We start from the raw sequence: 10577 nt of genomic DNA, 5'->3' as shown, positions 1-10577 counted from the left end.
ATAGATACTAATGCACCATCATACAATCAGAGCTACAGACTCTTGATAATAAGTTGGAGTTTCCTCTTCAGTTTGGAGGACACAGTATCTATGTTCTCTAAATCTGCTAGAACTTGTGCTTTTATACAAGTACCATCTATTTTATTAAAAAAAAGAAAAAAGAAAAATAGAGTTCGTAATTAGCAAAACATCACAATACAAAACTCCATTTACTTTATTTCAAAGATTTCTTTTAATTTGAATTGCACCATCATCTTCCTCTGCTGCTTCTGTCTACTGAGGAGATGAGAATCTGCCAAAGAACAGGATGGACTTGGTCTTATTGTGTCTGATGAAGAAGAGGAAGGGGTGATCTGCTGTGAAGTGTGTGTCCGGTATATAACAAAGTAGCTTGATCATAGCACCTGTGGCTGCAGCGGCCTCTGTGCCCTCCTCGTTCACCTCCACAAAGGCCTTGTGGGCCACCGTAGACAGGAAGAGCCCCCCTTCACCATTCATGCCAGACAGGTCAGCGCTTCCTGCACAGAACACGTCCTTCATACCCAGTTTAGCTAAAGGTTCATTCAGCTCGTAGTCTTCCTCCAGCTTGAACTTTGGCAGGTCAACAACAACATCTGAATCAACTTCCATGTTTTTCCCGTCGGTCCATTCATTCAGCCTCTCCTGTGTTAGCTCCTCCTCCAGCTGGAACACAGTTAATACATTTTGTCATATTTCTTTTTGCTCATATTTAAATTCATTTTATACATGAAATCAGAAGCGGTCTGTTAAATGATCAAATTTAATAAATTAAAATAAAGCAGAAGAGTTTTTGTGTCTTTTCTTTACAGGAACTTGTTTCTAGGCTGTGTACCTTCAGCAGAGGGTCTGAGCCGTCTGAGGACTCCTTAGGCAGCAGAATGAACATGCTGAGCTCCTCACCCACATAGGGCAGCTCCAGGATCTGCAAATCATGGTCAGCAATGTAGTTGTAGGGAAGCATCATCTTCTGGTGCATCATCTGGACTGGTACGGTCTCATTCTGACACACAGGAAATCCAGGCGATCAGATCATGTTATCATAGAGCTTCTGATGGTGTTTACCTTAAACATTTTACAGTTTCCTGTATTCAGACTTTGTGTCCAGATTTTGTAACCTTCAGTTAAATTTCTACCTTTTTGACTTTAAAGGGCATCTCTTTGGTGTTTGCCTCATCAAATGAGTTCTTCCAGTTGCCCTTGAAGTAGACAGCATTGACCAGAGCCAGTCTGGTATCTGCGTTGACTGTTCCTGGCTTCAGAAGGTCTTTTATCTTATCTGACAGGAAATACAGAAACGCAACAATATTTCAAATATAATCCACAGGATGCTAAAATGATTCCCTGCTGTTCAGGCTGTGGAAGATGCACATTCTCACTTTCTGTCTGCTGCTCGACCCAGCTGTTGATCTCTGCTCTGCACGCCTCTGGAGCTCCGATGAAGTCCACAGTCTTCAGGTCTGCCTGGTAGTACTTATGTGTGTCTTCAATGAAGTCCTGCAGAGAGCAGACATCTGTTTATTAATCCAGTCTTTGCAATGAAGAACTTTATGAAGAGAATCATTGATGTGGACACTCACTGGGAGGAAGTGGGCAGTGTTTTCTCCATAAAGACGGTTGGCTAGTTTCAGGATGTAGGATGCAGACGGTGAGTTGATGTCAGCGTTCAGTTTCTGGAAGTCTGCATGGACGCCTTCACCTGAGCTGAATGAGAGGGCCTGTGTGGCATTGAAGACAAAGACCGAAAGGATGTGACACTGAGCGACTCTAATGTAACAATTTATGGTCCAAAGGTAGAAACTGGACAACTTTATTCTTTCAGCATCAGGTTTAATAATAACCTTTAACATACTGTCAGTCTCACTGAACATCATGCTCTCACTCATTACACTGTTTGTAGGTTTTATGGACTTTGATGCCATTTATAAACACAAATTGCTGATGTCAGACTGGGAACATCTTGGAATTCAGCGTTTTGGATACATAAAGAAAGCTTTTCAAACACGTTTAACGAAACCTGCAAAGTTGAATTCTGTCTATTCATAAACCTACTGAAAAGAAAGTATAAGACAGCACTGGTGTCACAAGAAGGTGTGAATCACACACACAGACAAACAAATCCAAATCAAGAACAGACAGCCACATCTGACAAGACATTTAGTGGAAACAGGTCAAACGGACTGCTTTTAAAATGCAACGAGGGCTTAAAGTTTCACAGGCATGCTGGCTGATTAACTGATGGCCTGGTGGAGGTAACAAGTGACAGTGAGCTGACCTGAGCAATCTGAGCTGCAGTGTCTCCTTTAGCTCCCAGGTAGACCATGGCCAGGGCTGAGCTGATGCTCAGAGGAGAGACAAAGATGTTCCCAGCAGGGTTTGTCTGGCTCAGAGTGCGGAACAGCTCCAAGGCAAAGGCTGTGTTTGAGTTGCTGACGGCGGACATGGCTGATGGTGTTTTCCTGTAACATGCAAACAACAGTTTAAACTGCAACAACATTACATACAGGAAACACAACAGGAGACTTTATATTAACGCAATGATGGGGAAAAATTAAAAAAAAAAACCAAACAAACAACACCATTCAGCAAGTAACACCAGAACTGCTGGGAGAATATAGATAATCACCCCAATCATCTGCCAGCTGTGCATTTATTTTAACAACCTGAGCTGTTTTTACAAAGCTGATTTCTGTGACTTAAGCTCGATTTACTCACTGAGTGCGAGAAACTCAAAGCAAGATGAGAAGAGAACGATAAGTGAAACTCGTAGACACATAAAACGAGGATGAGCACAGGAATGAGGACAGCGTGTAAATAAGGTTGGTGGAATAAAGAAATGCAGTCCTACGGAAGACGATCAGGGCTTTAAAAACAAGAAGAAAAAAAAAAGTGGGGACTTTAATCTCAGAATTCTGTAAGAAAACTCATCCCCACTTTTTTCTGTTTCCAGTGACAGTGGAATCCTCTTCTGGTGATGGCTTATTTTACAGAGAACAGCATGACTAGATCTCGTGTGTAAACCGGAACTCAGATCGATCGACTCTGACGGGAACGGCTGACGGGAATGTTTCAGTGAATGAAGTCAAAGGACTTGCAAAGAAAAGCGTCTGGACTTCTTTAAGTTGCTTGAAGACGTTTCACCTCTCATCCGAGAAGCTTCTTCAGTTCTAAGGTCAAATGATGGGGAGTCCCAGATTTAAACCTAGTGGGAGTTTCCCCCCACAGAGGGACAAAAGGACCCCTGATGATCCTCTAATCGCCTGAGCCAAGGTGTGAAACTGGGTGTGGGTCCCAATCAGCCAGAGTTTCGGGTGAGCTCATTGTGAAACCTGGCCCCACCTTATCATGCGAATTCCTGAGGTCAGATGGCCCAGGATGTGAGTGGGCGTTAAGGCATCTGGGGAGGGAACACAAAACTGGATTATAAATGGCAGACAGTTGGTGTCGTAAACCACCGCCTCTGTTCAAAGATGGTCGCTCACAGTGGACATAGATGGCTTCTTTCACTCCTCTTTCAAACCATCTGTCCTCTCTGTCCAAAATGTAAACACTGGCATCCTCGAAAGAGTGACCTTTGTCCTTAAGATGCAGATGGACAGCTGAGTCTTGTCCTGTGGAGGTGGCTCTTCTATGTTGTGCCATGCGCTTGTGAAGTGGCTGTTTGGTCTCTCCAATGTAGAGGTCTGGGCATTCCTCGCTGCACTGTACAGCATACACCACATTGTTCAGTCTGTGTTTTGGAGTTTTGACTTTCGGGTGAACCAGTTTTTGTCTGAGCGTGTTGCTGGGTCTGAAATGCACCGGGATGTCGTGCTTGGAGAAACCTCTCCTGAGTTTTTCTGATACACCGGCTACATAGGGGATGATAATGTTGTTGCATCTGTCCTTCTTATCCTCCCTCGCTGGTGTCTGATCTTCAGATGCTTTTCTTTGCAAGCTCCTTTGACTACGATGACTGAGAACCTTCACAGACATATTTCAGAGAATGAAGCTCCTCTAGTGCAGCTCATTGGTTATTCATTTAGTTCCCACGAAACATGGAGCCTGTTCTAAAAAGCCCATTTTACAGTCTGGCTGTAATCTCCGACTGTAAGTTGAACTCACTGAACACAGTGTCTCCTCTCCGATCTGATTATTAACCACATATATTACGGCTCCTCTAAACCAACGGCCGTGGCAGGCTAAACATGGGGATACTGACGACACGCAACAATAACGCAGGAAATGCACTTCTGAGCTACTGTTCTCTTTATTCAACCATTATACTATTCAAAACACACATCAGTACATGGGATCCAATATAAAACAAATGCACAGACTTCACAAAGAAAGATGACTGCCACTCTCAACGTTTTACACCAATTATTATGCCAAATTGCAATATCCACCCGCAGAATCAGACACACTGCGCATTCAGTTGCGGTCAACAGAAAGTTTTACCCCATGCTCACCTTACCTCTCTGCTCATCAAACAGCAGGTGCGCTGAACAGGTGAGTGCAACAACATTTATTGCCCAATACACACTCATGAGTCACGCCCCACGACCGTGCACCAATGCAGTGTGTGCATTTTAAACCAACCCTCTTAACCCCAAAAAGGAAAAACTCACATATGGCTCGTACAACATGCACATACGTACATTCCTCTATAAAATACTCCTGTGTTCTGGCCAGAAATGTTTCATCATTGCTAACTGGTGTTATTTTTTCCTCTTCTGTTACATCATCTGGGGCCTGTATCTCACGATTGTATTTTCTTTTGGAAGACTGTTTCCATGACCTTATGTATTTCCTTCCAAAATGGAACCACACAGGGACATTCCCAAAAAATGTGGAAATGATTTGCTGTTGCATGTCCACAATGCCTCCAGCACGTTGTATTCTGAGAATAATTGGATTTTTGAGCTGGGGTAATAAAATAACGAATTACATTCTTCCAACTGAATTCCCTCCACGAGGGGGAACTTGTTACTGACCACTGCTGCCTACAGATCCCATCCCATTCCTCTCCTGTTAGGGATAGATTGCTCTCTGTTTCCCATCTTGCTTTAACATATCTTGTATCTTGACCCCGTAGATTGATCAGTGAACAATATAATTTGGAAATTATTTTTTGATAGGGTCCATCTCTATATGCATTCTCAAATATATAGATAATCTCTTCATTCCCAGTCGATAACTGAGGATTTTTTAACTTTTTATTCAGGAAGTCCCTCAGTTGCAAGTATCTAAAAAAATCTTGATTTTGCAACCTAAACTTTTTCTTAAGGTCCTGAAAACTGATCACTTTTCCATTTTTCAACAAGGTACTGTATGTGGTGAGACCTTTATTTGCCCATGTTTTGAATGTCGAGTCGATATTACCAGGCAAAGATTCTGGGTCATATGCAAACCACTTAAGGAATCTGACCCTCTGGTTTAATTGATACCTTTTAAGTACTCTTTCCCATATCTTTAATGAACTTACTATCCAAGGGTTGCCCGGGTCTCCCAGGAGTCGTAACTCTGAAGGATCTCCTATCAGTGCCCCGACAGGGAAATTACCTCCCAAGGACAATTCCACTTCCTTCCATCTTGAACAGTATCCAGGTTTACACCAGCCCACCAGATTTCTTATTTGTGTTGCCCTGTAGTAGTCCTGTAGGCAAGGGAGGCCTAATCCTCCTTTATCCTTGGGAAGCTGAAGTGTTTTGAACTTAATTCTTGGCTTTTTACCCGCCCATATAAATCTTGAGAGGATCCTATCCCATTCTACAAAGTATCTATCAGGATTTTCTATAGAAACAGACTGGAATAAGTACAGTATATTTGGGAGTATATTCATTTTTATGATGTCCATTCTAGAAGACATGCTTAGATAAGGGGTTAATGACCATCTGCTAATATTTAGCATGATATCTTTTTTAAGTAGGGGGTAGTTGATTTCTTCCAAACTGGTTATAGCCATTGATAAGTCTTTTTTTTTTTTTTTTTTGGGGCGGGGGGGGGGGGGGGGGGGGGGCTATAAAAGCTACTAAGCACTTGGGTTTTTTGTATATTCAATTTATATCCCGGGTATAGCCCATACTCCTTTAACACTGACATTAGCTCCATAAGTGATTCAGTAGGTTTTGATAAGTAAACCAAAACATCACCTGCGAACGAGGCCAATTTCTGTTCACTTCCAGCAATATTAGTCCCTTTTATTTTACCATTCTGCCTAATCCTTTGAGCCAATGGCTCTATAAAAATAGCAAATAAGAGTGGACTCAGTGGGCATCCTTGTCTTGTGGACGTTTCAAGCTTAACAGCATCTGAAAGTTCACCATTAATCTTTATTTTTGCAGTTGGGCTATTATACAAAGCCCTCAATATTGTAATGATGAACCCATTAAACCCAAATCTAAGCATTGCTTGGAATAACAATTCCCATCTCACAGAGTCGAAAGCTTTTTCAGCATCTAGACTCAATAATATTGAGTAATGATTCTTCTCATCTCAAAGCTGTATGTATAAAGCTTCTATCAGAATGTTAAAGTGGCGTGCTGTATGTTGCTGTCTACAGTCTTAGGAACATAAAAATAACAGTGGCTCCTCGTTGCTCATTTGGAATGCATAGTCCTTCCTGCTTGACTCATTGGAAAGTTTTCCAGTCTATTATCTAGACTGCACTGAGGATAATTACGGTGGAATAAACACACAGGCTTTTGCTATTTTCTGGACTTGAACACAGTCTGAGAGAGAGAAACTTTATTGACAGCCACTGATATATACACATGTACATCACTTGCCAAACACTATGCATGTTATAGGCTGTTTCCATGTTCCTTTATATACTCTCTGCATTCATTCAAACATTGTCCCTGTGTGTTGACAATGCTGTATAATTATGTTTTTTAATTGAGAGCATATTTGTTTTAAATGAATGTCAACACTGTCATCCCTAAGATGTGATTTTTTTGGAGAAAAAAAAAGTTTGGAAATTCTCACAGTTGTGCATTCTTGTGAACTTGCTTTATGTGGCCTTGGTGTTTCAGGTATTTCAATGCTCGGTTTACCCAGAGCAAATACAATGATGAGTCACTCTTTTAGCACCAGTTAGTGATCAACTTAAATATGACTGCAATATTTTTCTAGCAATGATTCAGCTCAATACTGGCATCAATAGGCCAGTATGTTAACGAGCTCGCATCCTCAGCCTGGTCATTCCACAAGCTTCCTGGCATGTCTGTGCTCTCCCTCGTGTTCTCTCTCCCCCTCCAGTCTGTGTCTCGGTGTACTTCCTGTTTTACTTTGATAGTCTCCCGTCAGTGTACATCACTGTGTTTGCTCCTGCCCCGTCTCATTATGGTTATTCGTTATCAGCTGCCCGTTCCATAGATACTAATGCACCATCATACCATCAGAGCTACAGACTCTTGATAATAAGTTGGAGTTTCCTCTTCAGTCTGGAGGACACAGTATCTATGTTCTCTAAATCTGCTAGAACTTGTATAAAAGCACAAGTACCATCTATTTTATTTTAAAAAAAAGTAATGAAAAATAGAGTTCGTAATTAGCAAAACATCACAATACAAAACTCCATTTACTTTATTTCAAAGATTTCTTTTAATTTGAATTGCACCATCATCTTCCTCTGCTGCTTCTGTCTACTGAGGAGACGAGAATCTGCCAAAGAACAGGATGGACTTGGTCTTATTGTGTCTGATGAAGAAGAGGAAGGGGTGATCTGCTGTGAAGTGTGTGCCCGGTATATAACAACACTTGGTGATCATAGCACCTGTGGCTGCAGCGGCCTCTGTGCCCTCCTCGTTCACCTCCACAAAGGCCTTGTGGGCCACCGTAGACAGGAAGAGCCCCCCTTCACCATTCATGCCAGACAGGTCAGCCCTTCTGGCACAGAACACGTCCTTCATACCCAGTTTAGCCAGAGGTTCATTCAGCTCGTAGTCTTCCTCCAGCTTGAACTTTGGCAGGTGAAGGACAACCTCTGAACGGCTGCTCATGTTTTTCCTGTCGGTCCATTCATTCAGCCTCTCCTGTGTTAGCTCCTTCTCCAGCTGGAACACAGTTAATACACTTTGTCATATTTCTTTTGCTCATATTTAAATTCATTTTATACAGGAAATCAGAAGCAGTCTGTTAAATGATCAAATTTAATAAAGTAAGTAAGCATGTTTCTAGGCTGTGTACCTTCAGCAGAGGGTCTGAGGACTCCTTAGGCAGCAGAATGAACATGCTGAGCTCCTCACCCACATAGGGCAGCTCCAGGATCTGCAAATCATGGTCAGAAATGTAGTTGTAGGGAAGCTTCTTGTTCTGGTGCATCATCTGGACTGGTACGGTCTCATTCTGACACACAGGAAATCCAGGCGATCAGATCATGTTATCATAAAGCTTCTGATGGTGTTTACCTTAAACATTTTACACAGTTTCCTGTATTCAGACTTTGAGTCCAGATGTAACCTTCAGTTAAATTTCTACCTGTTTGATTTTAAAGGGCATCTCTTTGGTGTTTGCCTCTTTAAATGGGTTCTTCCAGTTACCCTTGAAGTAGACAGCATTGACCAGAGCCAGTCTGGTATCTGCGTCGACTGTTCCTGGCTTCAGAAGGTCTTTTATCTTATCTGACAGGAAATACAGAAACACAACAATATTTCATTATAATCCACAGAGGATGCTAAAATGATTCCCTGCTGTTCAGGCTGTGGAAGATGCACATTCTCACTTTCTGTCTGCTGCTCGACCCAGCTGTTGATCTCTGCTCTGCACACCTCTGGAGCTCCGATGAAGTCCACAGCCTTCAGGTCTGCCTGGTAGTTCTTATGTGTGGCTTCAAGGAAGTCCTGCAGAGAGCAGACATCTGTTTATTAATCCAGTCTTTGTAATGAAGAACTTTATGAAGAGAATCATTGATGTGGACACTCACTGGGAGGAAGTGGACAGTGTGTTCTCCATAAAGACGGTTGGCTAGTTTCAGGATGTAGGATGCAGACGGTGAGTTGATGTCAGCGTTCAGTTTCTGGAAGTCTGCATGGACGCCTTCACCTGAGCTGAATGAGAGGGCCTGTGTGGCATTGAAGACAAAGACCGAAAGGATGTGACACTGAGCGACTCTAATGTAACAATTTATGGTCCAAAGGCAGAAAGTTGACAACTTTATTCTTTCAGCAACATGTTTAATAATAACATTTAACATACTGTCTGTCTCACTGAGCATCATGCTCTCAGTAACTATACTGTTTGTGGGTTTTATTGATTTTAATGCCATTTATATAACACATTCCATCCTCATATGTTAGACAGAAATTCCTGACGTCCCACTGGGAACATCTTGGGGTTCAGTGTTTTGGCCACATAGAAAATTAAGCTTTTTAAAGGTGTTTAACAAAACCCCAAAATTTAAATTCTGTTTATTCATAAACCTACTGAGGACAAGATTTTGCGGAAATTTTGCAGTTTGTCTATAAACAGCACTCTTCTAGCAAAAAAGTTCAGATTTTCTTCTTTTTAAATACAAAAATAACAATAAATGATTTCTTCTGTATGGAAAACGCAGTCAGCCATATCTGACAAGACGTTTTGTGGAAACAGGTCAAACTGACTGCTTTTAAAAGGCAACGAGGAGTTGAAGTTGCACAGGCATGCTAGCTGATCAACTGATAGTGTGGTGCAGGTAATATGTAACAGTGAGCTGACCTGAGCCATCTGAGCTGCAGTGTTTCCTTTAGCTCCAAGGTAGACCATGGCCAGGGCTGAGCTGATGCTCAGAGGAGACATAAAGATGTTTCCAGCAGGGTTTGCCTGGCTCAGAGTGCGGAACAGCTCCAAGGCAAAGGCTGTGTTTGAGTTGCTGACGGCGGACATGGCTGATGGTGTTTTCCTGCAAACAACCGTTTAAATTGCTACAGCATTACATACTGAAAACATAACAAGAGACTTAAAGCAATGAGAAAAAACCTTTCCGGAAGTAACACCAGCACTGCTGGAGAATAAAGAAAATCAAAGGATTCCTATCAGAGTTATCTGTACACCAGTCAGCTTTGCATTTTTTTAACAGCCTGAGCTGTTATCACATTAGCTGGTGTCTATGACTCAACCACACTTGACTCGCTGTGTGCTAAAAAGTCAAAGCAAAATGACAAGACATAGAAAAGTAAAACTACACTCACACATAAAACAAGGAAAAATCCAGAGGACTACCTGATTTACAAGAGCACAGAACTGTGGTGAGACAGGAGACTGACTGTAGTCCTTCTCTCTGTATGAATAAAGTTGGTGGAAGGAACAAGGGCGGTTCAGTCTCACTGGTTATGGCTCATTTTCCAGAGAACAGCATTACTAAATCTCATGGGAAAATCTGAACTAAGAATGCTCAACTCTGATGGGAAATAAAATCCCAGACTGTAAGTTGATGAATCAGAGTGTTCTCTATAATGTGAATCATTGTTTCCAACATATGTATGTGTCATCTGGGGAAGAAGGACTTTTCTTACCTAGTTGTTGCATGCCCAGTGCATCGCCGGAGCACCATTTCCTGCCATACAAGACATCTACAGGAAGAGGTGTCTGAAACGGGC

The 10577-nt window shown here is 42.0% G+C and overlaps 2 protein-coding genes across 2 annotated transcripts; both read right to left on the bottom strand.

Annotated features, from left to right (window-relative positions):
- Window positions 1-268: 268 nt before the first annotated feature.
- Window positions 269-4532, bottom strand: LOC102782058 (leukocyte elastase inhibitor-like). Its single transcript, XM_087831216.1, has 7 exons — window positions 4475-4532; window positions 2294-2477; window positions 1599-1736; window positions 1398-1515; window positions 1155-1297; window positions 854-1021; window positions 269-684 (listed from the first exon to the last, which is right to left on the bottom strand). Exons 2-7 carry the CDS (start codon window positions 2459-2461, stop codon window positions 274-276), a joined length of 1146 nt encoding a protein of 381 aa, XP_087687342.1. The 5' UTR covers window positions 2462-2477; window positions 4475-4532; the 3' UTR covers window positions 269-273.
- A 2703-nt stretch (window positions 4533-7235) lies between these two features.
- On the bottom strand, window positions 7236-10245 carry LOC148097959 (leukocyte elastase inhibitor-like). Its single transcript, XM_087831215.1, has 7 exons — window positions 10170-10245; window positions 9697-9880; window positions 8927-9064; window positions 8726-8843; window positions 8482-8624; window positions 8191-8349; window positions 7236-8057 (listed from the first exon to the last, which is right to left on the bottom strand). Exons 2-7 carry the CDS (start codon window positions 9862-9864, stop codon window positions 7647-7649), a joined length of 1137 nt encoding a protein of 378 aa, XP_087687341.1. The 5' UTR covers window positions 9865-9880; window positions 10170-10245; the 3' UTR covers window positions 7236-7646.
- Between the last annotated feature and the right edge of the window lie 332 nt (window positions 10246-10577).

Source organism: Neolamprologus brichardi, chromosome 17, assembly GCF_056152115.1.
Source record: "Neolamprologus brichardi isolate AB-2024 chromosome 17, ASM5615211v1, whole genome shotgun sequence".
Classification (NCBI taxonomy): domain Eukaryota; kingdom Metazoa; phylum Chordata; class Actinopteri; order Cichliformes; family Cichlidae; genus Neolamprologus; species Neolamprologus brichardi.
This window is presented reverse-complemented; position numbering and strand designations above follow the sequence as displayed.